General features: G+C 38.6%; 1 protein-coding gene across 1 annotated transcript; it reads left to right on the top strand.

Annotated features, from left to right (window-relative positions):
• The first annotated feature begins 14,736 nt into the window (after positions 1–14,736).
• LOC104220279 (histidine decarboxylase-like) lies at positions 14,737–17,993 on the top strand. Its single transcript, XM_009771111.2, has 6 exons — positions 14,737–14,828; positions 15,296–15,524; positions 15,985–16,219; positions 16,670–16,863; positions 16,973–17,109; positions 17,206–17,993. Exons 1-6 carry the CDS (start codon positions 14,805–14,807, stop codon positions 17,782–17,784), a joined length of 1,398 nt encoding a protein of 465 aa, XP_009769413.1. The 5' UTR covers positions 14,737–14,804; the 3' UTR covers positions 17,785–17,993.
• Positions 17,994–21,495: the final 3,502 nt, after the last annotated feature.

Genomic DNA, 21,495 nt, shown 5'->3' with positions numbered 1-21,495 from the left:
TATGCTTGATCTGTGGACATTTAGCTTCAGGGCATTGTCAATAGGCTGACAATGAACCTGCATTCATGTTACTTGCATTCATGTTCATTTTTGGTTCAGTTTCAATTTCAATTTTTATGATTCTGTTGAGTTCTGTGTTATGATTTAAATTCAGTTTAGTTTGAATTTATAATTGTTAGTCTATCAATGTTAGTTTTGAACAGAGTTTTAATAAATGTTGATAAATGTTGATTCTGTTAGTTTTTAATAAATGTTGAGTTGAATTCAGTTTTTAATGTTAGTTTAGGAGAATTGGTTATAGCTGTTAGTCAGATTTAGTTTTAAATCATTGTTAGTTTGAACAGATTTTAGAGTTAAAGGTTTAATGCAGATGAATAGATTGTATTGAGGCAATAATATTAAAGGGGTTTCAGGGGTGATTTGGGAATGGAACAGTTAGGATAATATTTTAATGTTAGTGTTTTGTTAGTGGGATATTAGTGCTTTTAAATTAATATGGTAATGGGGAACAAGAGGGAATGAGGGCTGAAAATAAGGAAAAAGCTTTCCTCAGTGGGTTTTAAGTGGAAAAAGGTAGATTTTTAGTGGGGAAGGGGGTCGGGCAGTAAGTTTGAAAGAGATGACAGGTCTGTATAAGAGGGCAGAAATGAGGACTGAAAAAAGGAGGAGGAATTTTTTTTTGGGAGAGCTAAAAAGGCAGTCAGAAACAGTGAAGTCCTAGGGCATTTGAAGTTCAATTTCAAGTAATTTGGGTGCATTCGTGTGATTTATGGTTACATTCTCATCTTCGTTTGGTTTCAAACTCTTTCTGGGCTGTGATTCAAGTTCCTGGGCTGTGCATCTGCTACTGTTTGATTGTCTCTTGGTCTGCTATTGTACTGCTGCTGCTAATCTTTGCCTCTATTAAAATTCCATTTTTCAGGTGCACGATTCGAGACTCTGACTGTAGCTTCACATGATTGAAACATAAAAATCAATGGAGATTGACCAAATGTCTTCTATCGTTTTTTTTAATTGATTCGTTGTCTACGATTCGAACTTAGACTCTAGTTCAATTGTGTGGAACAAAATTAGTTTTGTAATCATATGAACTAGATTCTAACAGAGCTATTGTATAATTTGAATTGCAATTGGACTGTGTTAGCTATCATTTGGTACAGACTGTTAGGTAGTATGGGAACTTGTGTTCCTCATTAACTGGGGATTTGTATGTTCGATAGTTCTGTTATTCTGAAAGTTTTTCTGTGATTTCGTTTATTGTGCAGTAGATGTTAGTTGTATTTTGTGGACCGAAATACGGATTTCTGTAGTTAAGGTAGTTGTATTGGGCTGCACCAACTGAGCAAATTATTTGAATTGGTTATAGGTAATCTGGTTGTTGAATTAGTCACCTAAAGCTAAAGCTTGTAGTAGTTATATCAATCAGCCACTTAGTTAATTGTAACCTCATATGATTAATTACCTTAAGCATCAATTGATATATCAGTTTGAAGTAGTATTTTCAAGTTAGTACAAGAATGTTAGTAAACATCAGAATGTGCACGTCTATTGGATTTGTCCATTAAACTTGATAAGTTTCCTTTAGCTATTAAGGTGTTAATCTGATCAACAACATCTGAATAATGCATTAGAACAATTGTTAACTGGTCATTTGCTCAATTTGAATTACCGTGTCTGGCTTAGTCACATGGGCTTAACCATTTCTTTTCCCCCAAGAGGTGTAGTCTCCAGATAGATAAACAAGCAGCCCAGGTCCCGTTTTATGACTGTATGCGCTTGGGCCTGGGCTGAGATATACGGATGGCCTGTTTTCGAAGCCCGATGTTTGGGCTTTGGTACATCATAACCAATTAGTCTGCACCAACCCCGTAACAAATCGATTAGGAATTTTTTTTTAGAGATCAACAAAAAATAGAAATCATAGTTACTTTAGGATAATTCCTTTAAAAAAATAATGAATGAGAGGAGCCTCGACAAACAAGAATACACAAACTGCACGGCCTTCAACGGACAGTTATTTCAAATGCTTAGATTTCGAGACAGGCCGCATAGCGAACTTTACGGCTTTTTCTCAAAAAATAACAACGCGTTAGTATCTTTAGACGTGTATTTAATAATGTTATCTTCCTAAACTCGGGTGCACATTTATGTGACCCAAATCCAAATCTCAATGAAGTTGGAACGTATCAAAAATTGTGGGTACATTTATGTGGCGCGATTCGAGATGCACTCTCACGACGTTACAATTCTTTGAATAAATAATAACAAAAGCGGTAAACAGTTAAAATTTGCACATAGATTCATAATTGTATAAAATCAGATAATTAAGCCGAATATGACAGTAGAGCGACCGTGCTAGAACCACGGAACTCGGGAATGCCTAACACCTTCTCCCGGGTTAACAGAATTCCTTATCCGGATTTCTGGTACGTAGACTGTTAAACAGAGTCATTCTTTTCCTCAATTCGGGATTCAACCGGTGACTTGGGATACCATGAATCTCCTAAGTGGCGACTCTGAAATAAATAAATAAATCGCGTTTCGATTGTCCTTTAATTGGAAAAACTCCCTTTTACACCCCTTTGCGGGTGTAGTGGAAAAAGGAGGTGTGACAGGTGTTTGGGGTAAGTGATTTCTATCTAGTTTTGGTTAATTTTCATGATTATGCCTTTGATTCTACCATTAAATTTATGATTTGGGGGGGGGGGAATTGGAGAAAATGAGGAAGAATTTTTTGGTTAGATTTTTGAGGTTTTGAATGAGATTTTGTTATCGGATTTGAGTAAATTTGGTATGGTTAGACTCATGGTTGAATGGGTATTCGGATTTTATGACTTTTGTCGAATTTTGAGATGTGATACCGGGGGTCGGGTTTAAGCTAATTTCGGATTTTGAGCTATAATTTCTTAATTTTTTGTAGAATTGATTCCTTTAGCCTGTATTAATTGTATTATACTGCTTGTGGCTAGATTCGGGACATTTGGAAGCCGACTCACGAGGAAAATGCATATTGGAATAGTGTTTTGCTCGGATTAAGGTAAGTAACAGTTTTAAATCTGGTCCTGAGGCTATGAAACCTCGGATTATGCGTTATATGATTTGTTTGGAGGTGATGCACATGCTAGGTGACAAACGTGTGGGCGTGCACCGCAGAAATTGTGACTTGGTCCATTCTGTGGAATTGTAAAGTTAAATAACTTGTGGTTAGCTATATGCTCTCCCTGTATTATAGAAATTTGATTGCAAATCATGTTAGAAATCATGCTTAGGCTATGTGACGACACTGTTGTGACCCGTAGAGGTCGTGTTCTTGTTGAATTATTTACTAATTGTGATCTTATACTCAGTCATGATTTTACGTGCGTACAGACTCTCATAGACATTTCTTTTCTAGACTAGGGTTGTATAGATGCTCATGAGCTCAGTGACACCCTGATTTGGGATTTCTTTTCCGCACTCGTGGTTGGATTTTACCCCGTTTTTATGAAAACTCCGGTAATTTAAAATTTCCTAATTCATTTTCTGTTCAATGTTGGAAGTATTTTGGAAATATTTGCTTGCCTAATACCAGGATAGGCGCCATCACGACGGGTTAGGATTTGGATCGTGACAAGTTGGTACTAGAACCTAGGTTACACAAGTCTCACGGGTCATGAGCATGTTTAGAGTCTTACGGATCGATACAGAGATGTCTGTACTTATTTTCGAGAGGCTTCCGAACCCTTAGAAAACTTCACATCTTGCATTTTTTGTCGTGCGAATATGTTTATCCTGGTAACTAAACTTTTTTTATTCTATTAACACGTACTACTGGACATGATGGACAGCCACCAGTACCACCAGTGAGGGCCGCGAGAGGCCGAAGTTGTGGTAGAGGCTGCGGTAGGGGTAGAGGCGATGCTCGTGCAGCAGCTAAGGAAGCACCTGCAGATCCACCAGTTGGCCTGTTCAGGAGCATGATTCCAGTTGTGGATTAGCCAGTGGGGCCAGCTCAGACACCACCCGTGCCTATTGTGATTACAGGCCTTTTGGAGGCCTTAGCTCAGATTATGACTGTGTGCACTAATCTTGATCAGTCGATCTTTGTTCCGACCGTAGCAACCACTTCTCAGGCTGGGGAATGTACTCAGACTCCTACCGCCCAGCCCAACCATCGGGGGCACTACCAGCCTAGCCGATTGCAGTTGCTCAGCTCCATATGGTTCCTGTTATGTCTGATGATGAGCAGTGGAGATTGGAGAGGTTTGGGAGACCCCAACCTCCATCTTTCAATGGTCAGGGGTGGAGGATGGACAGGGTTTCTTGGACAAGTGTTAGAGGATTCTCGGTACAACAGGTATTCTACAGACCAGTGAGGTCTCGTTCACTATTTTTCAGTTCTCTGGGCCTGCCTTCAGTTGGTGGGAGCTTATGAGAGGCATAGGCTAGTCGGTGCAGCACCACTTACATGGCAGGAGTTCCCCATTTTTTTCTTGGAGAAGTTTATGCCGCATTCTTGTAGAGAGGAGTTGCACAGACAATTTGAGCAGTTAAATTAGGATGATATGTCTGTGACACAGTACGAGATGAGGTTTTCTGAGTTAGCCCGTCATGTAGTTTGGTTGGTTCCCCCTGATAGGGAGAGGATCAGGAGATTCATTGATGGCCTCATATTTCAGCTGCAATTGCTTATGACTAGAGAGAGGGTATCTAGTGCTACTTTCGATGAGGTTGTTGACCTTGTTAGGTAGATAGAGATGGTCCGCAGCCAGGAGCGGGTTGAGAGGGAAGCCAAAAGGTCTCGTAGATTAGGTGGTTTTAGTAGTGTTCCTTCTGGAGGTCAGTTCCACCACGGCAGGGGTCGTCCCTATAGGCATGCTCAGATGGCTCGCCTAGTTCATCGTGGTGCTTAATCTGGCCATGGTTCACACAGTTCTCATCAGGGTCAGTCATCTCTCAGTGCCCTACCAGTTTAGAGTTTGTCTCGTGCTCTATCGGTTCAGGGCTTATCTATACCAGGCCCTTCTACTAGTTATCCCGATGCTCGGGGCTCCCTTTAGTCCCCACCACCCGGGGAAGTTGCTATGAGTGTAGAGAGTTTGGTCATATCAGGTGGCAGTGTCCCTTCCTATTGGGAGGTCCAGATTAGTAGAGGATCCAACTTACGACTTCAACACCAGTTACTTCACCACCCGCCCAGCCAGCTCAGGGTGGAGCTCAGTCAGCTAAGGGTCGCCCTAGAGGGGGAGGTCGATTAGGTGGCAGCCAAGCCTGTTTCTATGCATTCCCTGCAAGACCAGATGTTATTGCTTCAGACACAGTGATCATAGGTATTGTCTCAGTATGTCATCGAGATGCTTTTGTATTATTTGACCCTGGTTCCACCTATTCATATGTATCATCGTATTTTGTGCATTATCTGGATATGCCTCGTGAGTCTTTAGCTTCATATGTCCATGTATCTACACCGATCGGCGATACTATTATTGTGGACCGTATATGTTGGTCGTGTGTAGTAATTATTAGGGGAGTGGAGACTAGAATTGATCTCTTGCTGCTTAGTATGGTCGATTTTGACGTGATTTTGGGTATGGATTGGTTGTCTCCATATCATGCTATTTTGGATTGTCACGCTAAGAATGTAACGTTGGCGATATCGGGGTTGCCACGGATTGAGTGGCGAGGTTCTCTAGACTATATTTCCAGTAGAGTGATTTCATACTTGAGGGCCCAACGGATGGTTGAGAAGGGTTGTTTATCTTATTTGGCCTTTGTGAGGGATATTGGTGCTGATACCCCTACTATTGATTTTGTCCCGATGGTGCGAGATATTTCGGATGTGTTTCCTACAAACCTGCCAAGCATGCCGCCCGACAGGAATATTGACTTTGGTATTGACTTGGTGCCAGGCACTCAACCCATTTTTATTCCTTCGTCCCGTATGGCACCGACTGAGTTGATGGAATTAAAGGAGCAGCTTCAGGAACTCCTTGATAAGGGGTTTATTAGGCCTAGTATGTCACCTTGGGGTGCACCGGTTCTATTTGTAAAGAAGAAGGATGGTACTCTGAGAATGTGCATTGATTATAGGTAGTTGAATAAAGTCACAATCAAGAACAAGTATCCTTTGTCGTGTATTGATGATCTATTTGACCAGCTTCAGGGAGCGAGGGTGTTCTCCAAGATTGGTTTGAGGTCTGGGTATCACCAGTTGAAGATTCAGAACTCGTATATTCTTAGGACGGCTTTCATGACCCGTTATAGTCATTATGAGTTTCTTGTGATGTCTTTTGGGATGATCAACTCCCTAGCAGCGTTCATGCATCTGATGAATAGTATATTTTAGCATTATCTCGATTCATTTATCATTGTATTCATTGATGATATCCTGGTATACTCTCATAGCCAGGAGGAGCATGCGCAATATTTGAGAATTATGTTGCAGCGGTTGAGGGAGGAGAAGCTTTATGCCAAGTTTTCCAAGAGTGAGTTTTGGCTTAGTTCAGTGGCGTTCCTGAGGCATGTGGTGTCCAGTAAGGGTATTCAGGTGGATCCTAAGAAGATAGAGGCGGTTCAGAGTTGTCCCAGACCGTCCTCAGCCATGGAGATTCGGAGCTTTCTAGGGTTGGCTGGTTATATCATCGCTTCGTACAGGGTTTCTTGTCTATCGCATTTCCCTTGACCAAATTGACCCAAAAAGGTGCTCCTTTCAGGTGGTTGGATGAGTGTTACGAGAGCTTTCAGAAGCTTAAGACTATCTTGACCACAACTCTAGTTCTAGTTCAACCTTCAGCTTCTAGTTCTTACACACTATATTGTGACGCTTCTCGGATCGGTATTGGGTATGTTTTAATGCAGTATGGTAGAGTGATTGCTTATGTTTCGCGCCAGTTGAAGCCTCATGAGAAGAACTACCCTGTTCATGATTTGGGGTTGGCTGCCATTGTTCATACATTGAAGATTTGGAGGTGCTATCTCTACGGTGTGTCTTGTGAGGTGTTTACAGATCATCAGAGCCTCCAACATTTGTTCAAACAAAAGGATATAAATTTGAGGCAACCGAGATGATTGGAGCTGCTAAAGGACTATGATATCACTATTCTATATCAATCGGTAAAGGCCAATGTGGTAGTTGATGCCTTGAGTAGAAAGGCAGTAAGATGGGTAGTCTCATATTAATTCTTGGTGGTGAAAGACCTCTTGCATTTGATATTCAGGCCTTGGCCAACCATTTTGTGTGGTTTCTCGGTCTTCCTTATTTGATCGCATCAGAGAGCTCCATCATGATGATCCTCATTTGCTTGTCCTCAAGAACAAGGTTCAGCACGATGATGCCGGAGATGTTACTATTGGAGATGATAGGGTGTTGAGGATGCAGGATAGGATATGTGTGCCCGATGTAGATGGGCTACAGAGTTGATTCTTGAGGAGGCCCACAGCTCGTGGTACTCCATTCATCCGGGTGCCGCGAAGATGTACCAGGATCTGAGGTAGCACTATTGGTGGAGGAGAATGAAGAAGTATATAGTTGGGTTTGTTGCTCGGTGTCTTTACTATCAGCAGGTAAATTATAAGCATCGGAGATCGGGTGAATATTTTCAGAGGATAGAGATCCCAGGGTGGAAATAAGAGTGGATCATCATGGATTTTATAGTTAGGCTCCACGTACTTCGAGGAAGTTTGATGCTATTTGGGTGATTGTGAATCAGCTGACCAAGTCTGCGCACTTCATTCCAATGGGTACTACTTATTAGACAGATCGGTTGGCTAAGATTTACATCAGAGAGATTACGGTATGCCGGTTTCCATCATTTTAGATAGAGGCATGCAGTTTACATCGCAGTTTTGGAGGGTCGTGCATCGAGAGTTGGGCACTCAGGTTAAGTTGAGCATAACATTTCACCCTCTGATAGACGGATAGTCCGAGCGCACTATTCAGATATTAGAAGACATGCTACGCGCTTGTGTCATTGATTTCGGGGGCTCATGGGACCAGTTTTTGCTGCTCGCGGAGTTTGCTTACAACAACAACTATCAAACGAGCATTCAGATGGCTCTGTATCAGGCTTTGTATGGGAGGTAGTATAGATATCTGGTGGGTTGGTTTGAGCCAGGTGAGGCTAGGCTATTGGGTGCTGACTTGCTTTAGGATGCTTTAGACAAGGTTAAATTGATTCAGGAGCGGATTCGCACGATGCAATATAGACATAAGAGTTTTTCCAACAGGAAGGTCCGTGATGTTGCTTACATTATTGGGGAGAATGTTCTGCTGAAGGTATCACCCATGAAAGGTGTTATGAGGTTCGGGAAGAAGGGCAAGTTGAGCATTCGGTTTATTGGTCCATTTGGTAATTAAGAGGATTGGGGAGGTGACTTACAAGCTTGCCTTGCCACCTAGTTTGTCTAGTGTGCATCCAATATTTCATGTTTATATGATCTAAAAGTAATCGGCGATCCATCTCATGTTTTGGATTTCAGCACGGTTTAGTTAGATGGTGATTTGACTTATGATGTGGAGCCCGTGGCCATTTTGGATCGGCAGGTTTGAAAATTAAGTTCAAAGGCCATAGCTTTAGTGAAGGTGCAGTGGAGAGGTTAGTCCGTTGATGAGGCTACTTGGGAGACCGAGCGGGAGATGCGGAGTAGATATCCACACCTATTTGTGACTCCAGATATATTTCTAGACTCATTCGAGGACGAACGTTTGTTTAAGAAGGATGTAACGACCGAGCCGGTCGTTTCCAGAGTTGTAGCCCCGTTCCCTTATTTTTTGCTAATTTTGTGTTGTACAGCTGTTATATGACTTACTAGGTTGGTTGGTTCAGGTGCAGAGAGATTTCGGAGAGAATCGAGACACTTAGTCTTTTAATTGAAAACATAAGTTGAAAAAGTTAACCGGATGTTGACTTGTGTGTAAACGATGTCAGATTTGAATTTCTATGGTTCCGTTATCTCCGTTTGATGATTTTGGACTTAGGAGCGTGCCCAGATTATGATTTGGAGGTCTGTAGTGGAATTAGGCTTGAAATGGTGAAAGTTGAGTTTTTGGAAAGTTTGACCAAGAGCGGACTTTTTGATATCGGGGTCGGATTGGATTTTTGGAAGTTTGAGTAGGTTTGTGGGCTCATTTGTGACTTGTGTGAAAAATTTGAGGTCAATCTGACGTGATTTGATAGGTTTTGACGTCATTTGTAGAATTTGAAAATTTTAAAGTTCATTAGGCTTGAATCCATGTGCAATTCGTGTTTTTGATGTTGTTTGAGTTGATTTGAGGGTTTGACTAAGTTTGTATGATATTGTGGGACTTGATGTTGGTTGAGCTATCGGGGGCCTCGGGTGAGTTTCAGGTGGTTAACGGATCATTTTGGACTTAGTTTTATGGCTGAATTTTGCTGGTGTAATTTTTTGATTTCCTTTTATGCGATCGCGTGGGTAGGTCCGCGATTGCATAGGCTTGGTTTAAGCAGTGATGATTTTCGGTCTATGCGTTTATGAGTGAGGGTCCGTGATCGCGTAGTTGTGGCTAGATTGTGAGTCGCGAATGCATGGGCTATGCCGCGTTCGTGAAGAGATAAGGAGGGAATTTGGGTTTCTAACATTTGTGCTTCGCGATCACTTAAGGTGAGACATGATCGCATAGATTGAAGGAGGCAGAGGTATGCGATCGCGGGAGAGCCACCGCATTCGCATAAAGTAAATTTGAGGGGCAGTCTGAGTTATTCTATGCGAACGTGAGCATTCTTCCGCGTTCGCGATGAAGGCATCACTGGGCAGACTTAAAAGATTTAAAATAAGGGTTTCGAGTTCATATCACAAAATTGAATTGGGATCCCGGTAGAAGGCGATTTTTGGAGGGATTTTCACGTGGGTGTTGTTTGGGGTAAGTGATTTCTATCTAGTTTTGGTTAATTTTCATGATTATGCCTTTGATTCTATCATTAAATTTGTGTTGGGGTGGAAAATTGGGGAAAATGAGGAAGAATTCTTGTGTTAAATTTTTGAGGTTTTGAATGGGATTTTGTTATCGGATTTGAGTAAATTTTGTATGGTTAGACTCGTGGTTGAATGAGTATTCGGATTTCAAGACGTGGGCCCGAGGGTCGAGTTTAAGCTAATTTCAGCTTTTGAGCTATAATTTTGTAATTTCTTGTAGAATTGATTCCTTTATCCCGTATTGATTGTATTGTACTGCTTGTGGCTAGATTCGGGACATTCGAAGGCCGACTCATGAGGTAAAGGCATATAGGAGTGTAGTTTTGCTCGGATTGAGGTAAATAACAGTTTTAAATCTGGTCCTGAGGGTATGAAATCCCAGATTATGCATTGTGGGATTGGTTTGGAGGTGACGCACATGCTAGGTGACGGGCGTGTGGGCGTGCGCCGTAGGAATTGTGACTTGGTCCATTCCGTGGAACTGTAAAGTTGAATAACTTGTTGTTAGCTATATGCTCTCCCTGTGTTATAGAAATTTGAGTGCAAATCATGTTAGAAATCATGCTTAGGCTATATGATGACACTGTTAGGACCCGCAAAAGTCGGTACTTGTTGAATTATTTGCTAATTTCTATCTTTTACTCAGTCACGATTTTACTTGCGTATCATATCTTAGTCTCTTCTTGTTTCTTGTTGATAAATTATATTATCTCTATTTGGGCTGGTTCTTTATGATTTCTGAAAGCCCGAGAGACGGGAGAGGTTGGTGACTGAGTTAGGGCCTGAGTGTCGAGCTGTGAGCATATATATATATATATATATATGGTTTAAGGTTTAGGGTTACATATATATGTATATATGTATCGGGTTGCACACTGCAACGAGCCTTATGGCTATTTATATATGATGGGATCGGGCTGCATGCCGCAGCGATATAGCTCTTGGGCTGAAGGAGCCCCTCTGGAGTCTATACACCCTCGGTAAGCATAGGTACCTATTGAGTGTGAGTGTTGAGGGTTGAGAGACGAGTGATGAGCTATTGATAAAGACTGAGTGACTGTTGCCTTGAGAGGCGGTAATTGCTTTCATTGTTGTTGCACATAGCTGCTATATGTCACTATTTTGAAACTTTTTGGAGATATCATATCCGGATTTTACTTGAACTTGGCATGTATAAACTGATTGACTTAAATTGCTAGATTTGAAAGCATGTCTACTTTTTTGTTGATATTGCTGAAAATGAACTATAACTATGTAGCTCGTCACTATCTTTCAGTTCCTTATTTATTATTGTTACTTACTGAGTTGGTTGTACTCATGCTACACCCTGCACTTTATGTGCATATCCAGGTGTTTTCGGACACGGTGGGCGTTGATATCATGCACAGTCGATCTTTGGAGATTACGAGGTAGCTGCTAGGCGTTCGGAGACCATGTTTTTCCTTCCTTATCTTTTATTTGTATGTTGATACAGACTCTCGTAGACATTTATTTTCTAGACTGGTGTTGTATAGATGCTCATGAGCTCAGTGATGCCATGATTTAAGAGTTATTTTCCGCACTTGTGGTTGGATTTTACCTCATTTTTATGAAATCTCCGGTTATTTAAAATTTCTTAATTCATTTTCTGTTGAATGTTGGAAGTATTTTTGAAATGTTGGCTTGTTGTCACGCCCCAAACTCGGGGAGCGCGACCGGCGCTCAATCGAGTGAACCCAGCTGAGCAAGCCTATTAGACACTTTCTACCCAACTTACTTACGATCAAGAGAAGATGTATTTTCATTAATTAGACAATAGGAGATCATATATATACAATACTAAGCCATTTCATTAGTTATATCATTGTTAGATTTCAAAATACATACACCTTATAATTTAGTGGAACAAGAATCCAAAATATAACATAATCCATTGACCTTTCCAACCCTCATATACAACCCACATAGTGTCTATGGAGCCTCTATATAAATTACATAAGTGTAATACAAAAGTGCTAGCAACAAGGCCCCGGCTATACCTCAAGTACAGTACATAAGGAACCAAAAGGTGTATGACCCCAAAATGAAATGGGGCTCACCAAGACTGCTAGAAGGGAGTATACCGATAACTCTGATCAATGTCGCCTGCTGTGGAACCACCTGTATCAATTAAAGATACAGTGCCCCCTAGCAAAAGGGACGTTAGTGTCGTTGAATAGCACTAATATGTATAACTAAACACCGTCTCATTAGAATGAACAATAATACAAAAAGGAAGTAATCATAAAATCAATAAAAGCCTTAAACAACACCAAAATATCAAATTAAAAAATCACATAAGCTTTCAAATAAATTTCCATAGCTTTAGCTTGGACATCTTTAATGATGATACACAATCATTCACAATACCACTGTATTCTTACGCGGAATCTGATCATGACCCGATCGGCTAGGTAGTCTAATTTGAGACATCAATCATAATCACAATTTCAATTTTTAGTTTTAACCATGTGTGTGGCATGGCGTCCGATCACGGCCCGATCGGCTAGGCCGTCTTGCCCAAGACATTACCATTTTCTATCAATCATTTCATTTCTTACTTGTCTCTTGGCCGCTTTTCACAATTCAAGTTTTCCTTTTTACATATTCAAATAACATTATCATCAGCAACAATAAGGCCTATCATGTAAGGTGTTTGTACACATAAGGAAAAAACTTGGGAAATCCTGAGCATATATAGGCTTTTCATACAAATTGGCATAACAACCTTTATTCAAATTTGACTTCAAGTCTAGGCATTCTTAGCACATGCTCCATATTTTAACACAACCTCAAATGGTAAGATAACATGATGAAATCATTGGAATACACATTGCACATATATTATTCACCGCAAGCACATTCGAGATAACAATTTCTATAATGATTGATTTGGGACTTATACTGATTGCATGAACGCCATGGGGTTCAATTCTAAGAAGAGGGTGTTTTAGCCATACATACCAAAATCGAGCTTTTCTTAATTTTTTACAATAATTCTGGAACCTTTAGCACCTTAAATCTATTTTAGGATATAACAAGTTGAATCAACAATTACAAGGATGATCAAGATTCTAGTTCATTTGAGCACATTATCAAACACTAGGTGTGCACTATGTTCTTAAGACCTTTTTGTGAAAGATTCTATCATCCCACGTCCCATTCTTCACCATTTTAGCTCACAATCTCCCTACATTCTTTTGTAACACATTCATGCAAGATAATCACTCTCATCCCCATGAATTACCTTTCTAGTTGCCCATTCTAGTTGCATTTTGATATTAAGAATTTTGGTGATAGAATCTTACCTCTTAGGAAGAAGAACTAGGTGCCTCTCTTGACAATCTTCAAGGTTTAAAAAAGAATTGAGGAGTAATTTTGATGAGGAACACTCTCTCCCTCTAAGACTCCATTTTCACTCTAAGAGTACCATAAAATAGGCTCAAAATAAAGTATTGCATGAGATATATCGACATAGGATCGGGTCCAAAAATTAGAAATTAGGAGCCCTGACACCAGATCTGCGATTAGCAGAATGGGCCGCAAAATGGCCCTAAAGAACTGGAATTTTCTGCCTCAGTCTGTGACCGGTCTGCGGCCCGCAGACTTGTTCTGCGGTCGCATAATGCGCCACGGAACCACCATTTGAGAAATCTCGAGGCTTGATATGCGATCAAAGTGCGGCCCGCAAAATCATTTTGCGGTCGTATAATGGGCCGCAAAAGTGACATCAAAAAGGCCCAAATGACTGCCTCACTCTGCGGCCCGCAGAGTGATTCTGCGACCGCATAGTGGGCTGCAGAAATGCCTTATTCTGCCAACATTTTTCTTTAACTCTCCGGTGCACTGTTTAACCCAAAAAGCGTAACTTAGCACCACGAAATTCTGGGGTTTTTAAATAAAAATTTTACGGGGCCTTACACTTGTCTAGTACCATGATAGGCGCCATCACGACAGGTTAGGATTTGGGTCATGACATTCATATTCGAGTCTTGTATGGAGTCCCCTTTGATAGGAGCACTTTACATCCAAAATGGAGCTTCCTAGAGTAAATCCGGATTAGTCGGGCTTCAAAATACATACTAGATACCATAGGTTGATCTAAAATTTCTAGTACATAGGTACATTATAAAAAAAGGGAGAAAAAAATATATTAAGTGAGTATTGATCCCTATTTCTTTTGGTAAATAATTGAACCTTCAACCAAAGGCACCAGCCAACCGTTTTGTAGCATAGGTATCGACAATTAGTATTATATCAATTTTAAGAAATTTAACATAAAATATTTAATTTTACGAAAAGATCATCACTTTACGTTTCCCATAGTGTCTATAAATTTGCCCCTACTGGATACCAAGTGGAAAACCAAAAAAGAGAAATTTGGGAGGAAATGATTATGTTGTAATTTGTAGTTAGTGATAATTGATCATAAATCCAAAACAAGCACAAAATGATTTGTTTATGCAAGGTCGATTTTGGACACTACTGTCTGCATGAATCTTTAATTTGAATTGGATTAATGAATATTCTCACCTACCAATTTTTAAAAAATTGGGTTGGCAAAGTTTAGTGTATGTCTTTCAACACGAGGTCAAAAATTGGCCACACGTCATAATAGCAAGATGACTTTTTACTTTTGTAATACTTAAAAAGACTCTTATAATTACACTAATTTAGGTAAGTGGGAAAGAAGGAAACCAAGAGGAAAAAGTTAGGAAAAAAGAAACAAGAAAAAAAGTAAATTGTGGTTGGTGCCCAAACCCACGATCTTTTAGACCTATATAATCCTAAGATAATATACATAATTCTATTGCAACTTAGTTTCCATTCCAAGCTAACAAAAAAGAACTCAAAATACCTTTAGCTCTCCAAGAATGGGAAGCTTATCATTTGAGAAGGTATTCTAATATTTCATCCAATTTCTTGTTATCATTACAATCCCCATTACTTTACCAAATATATATATATTCGGATCTTTTTAGTTTGTTATTTATGAAACCAAAAAATATAACTCATGGGTAGTGTACAGATTATGGAATTGAATTATTATCATTTTTCATTAATATCCAAAAGAAAATTTATTTACAATTTTTTTCCTTTTGGTTTAGCTGAAGGACTTGAGGTTAATTAATCCTATTCTTGTTTCTTTGCTTCATCTTTATGCATGGTTTCTAATATCTTGTCTTGAAGACAAAGGAAACCAAAAAAAAAACAGAACACACACACAGAACATTCTTTTTCTTATCATTTTTAGTCGTTTTTGCATGGTTATTTAGGTCTAATAATTCCTTCTAAATCATCAAAAAAAAAATTATGTTCATGTTTTTGAAAATTAATATGGTTTCTCTTCTGTGATATTTCAAAGGATTTTGAGCCATCAGCAGTAACTCCCAGAGGATTGGCACCACCTGGTTTAATAGCAAATGGAGATTTTGGAGAAATGAAAAGACTAAAGGTGGCAACGCCAACTGCACCAAGGAAGAATTTGAATGTTGCAGTGACAGAGCCAGGGTCCAGAAATAACGGACCAAGTCTCGACTGCATTTTGATGAATTATATTGATACTCTTTCTCAACGTATCAACTATCATATAGGTAATTCGTCTCTCTTTTTTTTAAATACATAATATTCTTCAACTGCAGGCAAATTTTTTATTAAGAGAATCAATTTCTAGTATATGTACATAATAAAAACATTGCATATACGGTTCTAAGTCTAGGTCTACTACTCGTTCCACGATATGGGGTTGACAATTTCTTTTAGGGAAATACTCGTATCGAATAGGAGAACTTGACAAATAGTATTTGAGGCATATTTACCTTTCAAAATTTTCAAAATGGAGCCGACAAAATTATTATCTTAATCTATTACAGATTCTTGACTAAAGCTGTCAAAATAGGTTGTCTCAGTTCATCTCAACGTTATTTATAATGAAAAACTAACTATTTTTCTTTGACTATAATACTCTAAGAAAAAGGATAACATATTTATTTATTTTTATGAATTTTCAAATATTGAATTGTTGAAATCTTGTTCGATTATTTTATTTTTCAGGTTATCCAGTGAACATATGCTATGAGCACTATGCTAGCTTAGCCCCACTATTGCAATTCCACTTGAATAATTGTGGTGATCCCTTTCTTCAAAACACAGTGGATTTCCATTCAAAAGATTTCGAAGTGGCTGTTTTGAATTGGTTTGCAGATTTATGGGAAATTGAAAAAGATCAATATTGGGGTTATGTTACAAATGGTGGCACTGAAGGAAATCTCCATGGCATTTTGGTTGGGTATGCACCAATTTTGACTAGTTTCCTCTATTTCCTAATTTCCTATTTGGAAAAGAAAAAGAATTTTGGAAATAGACTAAGCAAATATATTGAGAAAGTTTTATATATCCTAATTTTTTATGTTTGATTACGTGAGCCCAAAACACTTTCTTCAACCACTCTAGCTTTATGCAAAATATAATTAAGCCCCTAATCAGCCACCCAAGTTTATAAATTCTATTTCAATGAAAGAAGTTATTTACTTTTGTAAAAAAAAAAAAAAAATACTCTTAGCTAGTTGTTTCTCATCTAACAAAGCACAAGAAATTTGGGGTCAGAAAGTCAATGTTGAAAAATATGAGTAAAATTTTAAAATATTAATAATTGATATCATTAATTTAATAAAAGCAATTAAAATAGAAGTCTTTCTTTTTACTACTCAAGAATAACATTTTAACTTTATTTTTGCAGGAGAGAATTACTTCCAACTGGGATCTTATATGCATCAAAAGACTCTCATTATTCGGTCGCCAAAGCTGCAATGATGTACAGAATGGACTTTGAAATGGTTAATACATCAGTACATGGAGAAATGGATTATTCAGATTTGAAAGCAAAATTACTTCAAAACAAGGGCAAACCAGCAATAATTAATGTTACAATTGGTAAATATTATATTATCCTCCCTTTAATCTTGTTCATTTTTCGCTAGAGAGTTGTTTGAGGATTATTTATCATACATATTTTGGTTAATGATTGTAATTTTTACTATAGGTACTACTTTCAAAGGAGCTGTTGATGATCTTGATATTATTCTTCAAACACTTAAAGATTGTGGCTATACATATGATCAATTTTACATCCATTGTGATGCAGCACTCAATGGGCTTATTATCCCTTTTATTAAAAATGTAAGTTCGTTTTTCTTACTTTTATCTTAAAATATTTGAAGTATTATAGATTAAGATAAAATTAGCTCTGACATTTACGATTGTATTTTACAACAGATGATTTCATTCAAGAAGCCAATTGGAAGCGTCACAATTTCTGGTCACAAGTTCTTGGGATGTCCAATGCCTTGTGGAATTCAAATAACAAGGAAAAGTTACATTAACAACCTCTCAAGAAAAGTTGAGTATATTGCTTCAGTAGATGCCACAATTTCTGGAAGTAGAAATGGTTTAGCTCCAATATTCCTGTGGTATAGTTTAAGCTCTAAAGGACAAATTGGGCTTCAAAAAGACGTTAAAAGATGTCTTGACAATGCCAAATACTTAAAAGATCGTCTTCAACAAGCAGGAGTCAGTGTCATGCTCAATGAACTTAGCATCATAGTTGTCCTCGAGAGACCTCGTGACCATGAATTTGTTCGTCGTTGGCAGCTTTCTTGTGTGAGAGATATGGCACATGTTATTGTTATGCCAGGTATAACCAGAGAAATCTTGGACAGTTTCATCAATGATTTATTGCAACAAAGGAAAAAATGGTACAAAGATGGAAATGTTACACCTCCTTGTGTTGCAGAAGATATTGGTGCCCAAAATTGTGCTTGCTCTTACCACAAAATTGATTTCATTATCCCATAGAGGACCATGAAAATCTATTACTCTTTGCTACTGAGTTTGTCTCTATGGACATGGCATTTTGTAACTTTTTCTATGACTTCAATTTTTTTATTTACGTCTACAATGAATTGTATACTATAAGTAGGGTTGCTATTGTACCCCATAAAAAAAATGTCGAGAGAAATATATGGTTTGATGCACATGGTTATATTTGAGAATCAGTTTCACAACTTACTTTGCATGTTATATATCTTGATTAAAGGTTTCATCAGATCTATCACATTATGAATTCTAACATATACAACAAGTTTTGGGATTAGAAATTAACTTTTTCTGACTGAAACACAAGAAAATAACTCCAATATTAGTTTAATTACCTCAAAACTAGCATAGCGTAATTCCATTTAGTGGGGTATAGAAGATAGTAAAGGTTGAAAAGGAGGGTGATTAGAACTGAGAATTAGAGGAATGGTAAACATGCATGGATGGGGAATGTGGTACTACATTATCAAATAGTTTGATCCACTAGTAATATTGCTCGCTTTATCCTAAACCTGTATGACTTTATAATGCATTTATAGGTTTTACGGTTGCTTATTTATATACCAAACATCTCTAATCTTGAAATTTGCTTGCATGATTCTTACATACACTTCTACTTAGGAACTCGATGTCCTTGTTGAGGTCTCTGAAATTAACCCAAAATGTAAAGCTAATAAAAAATGAAATAAAACTTGAAACAAATATAAGACAATAATTTGTGCATATAGTTTGTGATGACCCAAAGGGTCATCTTTTGTTTTAGATCCGAATCCGGGTTTCGAGACCTTGAAAACCTCATTTTCTTTCTCCTCGATTTGCATGCGCAATTCGGGCGCGTTTCCGGAAAGCCTTTATGTGAAATTTAAGAAAAATATTGAATTTTTTGCCTTTAAAATTGATTAAAGTTGACTTCGGTCAACATTTTTGGAAAAAGGACCCAGACTCGCGATGTGACGACCCGTAGGAAAATATGGGACTTGGGCATATGACCGAAATCGAATTCCGAGGTCTCTAGCTCGAGAAATGAATTTTTGAAGAAAAATATTTGCTGGAAAATATAAGAATTTTTAGAAATGGAATAGTGTGTGATATTGTTGGTATCATGCCTGTATTTTGGTTCAGAAGCCCGGTACAGGTTTGATATAGTATTTAAGTCGTGTCTGTAAAATTTAGTAAGAAATGGGACTGATTTGACGTGAATCGGACGTCTAGTTGTGAAAATAGAAATTTCAATGTTCATAAGGATTTCATGAGTTTTGGTGTTAGATTCGTTATTTAAGATGTTATTTTGGTGATTTGATCGCACGAACAAGTCCGTATGATGTTTTTAGACTTGTGTGCATGTTTGGTTTGGAGCCACGAGGGCTCGGGTGAGTTTTGGATAGGCCACAGAGTGAGTTTGGACTTAGAAAATCTGTTGTTGCATCTGGTATCTGTTGCAGGCCTTTGATCTTGCAATTGTGAGGTTAGGCTTCGCATTTGCGAGCTTCACATGTTTGGCAATTGCAAGAGTTTTATCGCAATTGCGATGATGACCTGGCCCAGCATTATTCGCATTTGCGAACATATCTTCGCATTTGCAAAGTCATCGGGGAAGGGCAACCATCGCAATTGCGACCAAAGGTTCGCAATTGCGACAGTAGCAGACATGCAGCAGGTTCGCATTTGCGATTCCTGTCTCGCATTTGCGAGCTTCGCAATTGCGAAACTCTAGTCGCAAATGCGATATCTGCAACTGATCAAAGCATGACTTAGATGGGATTTCAACTCATTCTCTCAAATTTTCAAACCCTAAGCTCTCATAGGCGAGTTTCCAAAGAAGAGTTCTTCCCCAACTCATAGGTAAACGATTTCTAAATCATTTCCTTCAATCTATTTCATCTTTTTACAAGATTTCATCACAAAATCTAGGTGTTTTCATGAGAAATTGGGTGTTTTTGGGTAGAATTTAGGAATTTCAAAATTGGGGATTTAGACCTCAAATTGAGGTCAGATTTCAAAACCAATTGCATATTTGGGCTCATGGGTGAATGAGTAATCGGATTTTGGTCCGAACTTTGAGTTTTGACCAATCGGGTCTGGGGTCGGTTCTTGACCTTTGGGGGAAAATGTTGGGAAATCTATAATCATGCATTAGAAATAGTTTATTTGGCGTTAATTGATGTTAATTAGTTAATTATTCATAGATTCTAGCGGTTTGGAAGTCGAAACTAAAGGAAAAGTGGTATTTGAGGCTTGCGTTTGGTCGTGGAATCGAGGTAAGTGTTTGGTCTAACCTTAGCTTGAGGGAATATGTATTGTTGTCTTATTTGCTATGTGTTAGTATTAAGTACGACGTATAGGTGTGGTGATGAGTATCTATACGTTGATGTTGAGCATGCAAGTAAGTTTTATACTGTGATCGTTGTGTCTCTTGTTATGTACTGTTCATGCTTAAATTGTTGATTCTCCATGTTGAACAAGTCTCATGATATTTTCTTGGTATTGGATCATTGTCGAGTATTGACTTAAGTTGAGACTTATTTTGTGAAGTTAACTGTTGAAATGAGATTTGTTATTATTGATTCCCTTGCCGGGATGTTATTGTTTCTACTGTGTGGGTGAGGAAGAGTGTAAAGCACGAAGGGTGATGTCGTGCACTATATTATGAGTGAGTGTTAATGCACGAAGGGTGATGTCGTACCATATTGTGTGAGTGTTAATGCACGAAGGGTGATGCCATGCCATATTTTGTGAGTGTTAATGCACGGAGGGTGATGTCGTGCAATGATTTTGAGAGTTAATGCACGAAGGGTGATGTTGTACCATGATTATGAGTGTTAATGCACGAAGAGTGATACCGTACCATTTCTATTATTTTCTTATGGTGAGGACGAGAGTAAAAGCATGAAGGGTGATGTCGTGTACGTGTTACTATATCATTATTTCTGTTGGTTCAAATATGGTGTTTACTTTGCTTCTCCATTGAATTACTGTCAGAATCTGATATTCCCCGCAGCATGTTTTTCCCTTCCCGTCTTTATCTGTTAAATTTCTGTTATTATTGTTTTCTTGAATATTATTTAACTGCACATGTTTATATTGTTGTCGTGTCCTAGCCTCGTCACTACTTCAATGAGGTTAGGTTCGACATTTACCAGTACATAGGGTCGGTTGTACAGGTACTGCACTCTGTACTTTCTGTGCAGATTTCGGTGCTGGACCTCGTGAGTAGAGTTTGGGTTGCAGCCTTCACTCTACGGGAGACCCAAGGTAGATCTGCTGGCATTCGCAGACCTTTGAGTCCCCTTTCCCCTATTTTGGATTTCTTATCTCTTTCTATTTTGAGAACTGATGTACTTCTTTTAAACCAGTATTTGTAGAATTTCTTAGACGTTCGTGGATTGTGACACCAAATCATTAGGGTAGTCATGTATTAGAGTTGTTGAACTGTTATAACACTTCCGCACTTTATCTCTTTTGGCTTTAGCTATTTTTTATTTTTGTTCTGGTTAATAATTAATGTGGTAAAACTATATCTGTCAGCTTGCCTAGCTTTCAAGAGTAGGTGCCATCACAATCCCGAAGGTGGGAAATCCAGGTCATGACAAGTTGGTATTAGAGCACTAGGTTGCGTAGATCTCACAATTCACGAACAAGCTAGGTAGAGTCTAAGAGATCGGTACGGAGACGCATATGCTTATCCCCTAG

The sequence above is a fragment of the Nicotiana sylvestris genome, chromosome 12 (genome assembly GCF_000393655.2).
Source record: "Nicotiana sylvestris chromosome 12, ASM39365v2, whole genome shotgun sequence".
Classification (NCBI taxonomy): domain Eukaryota; kingdom Viridiplantae; phylum Streptophyta; class Magnoliopsida; order Solanales; family Solanaceae; genus Nicotiana; species Nicotiana sylvestris.
Note: the sequence above shows the minus strand (reverse complement) of the source record. Positions and strands in the feature narration are given on the sequence as shown.

Coding starts and splice junctions, on each gene's coding strand:
- LOC104220279 (XM_009771111.2), top strand. CDS start 14,805: ATGGGAAGCTTATCATTTGAGAAG. Junction 14,829..15,295: donor GAAGCTTATCATTTGAGAAG/GTATTCTAATAT, acceptor GATATTTCAAAG/GATTTTGAGCCATCAGCAGT. Junction 15,525..15,984: donor ACGTATCAACTATCATATAG/GTAATTCGTCTC, acceptor TTTATTTTTCAG/GTTATCCAGTGAACATATGC.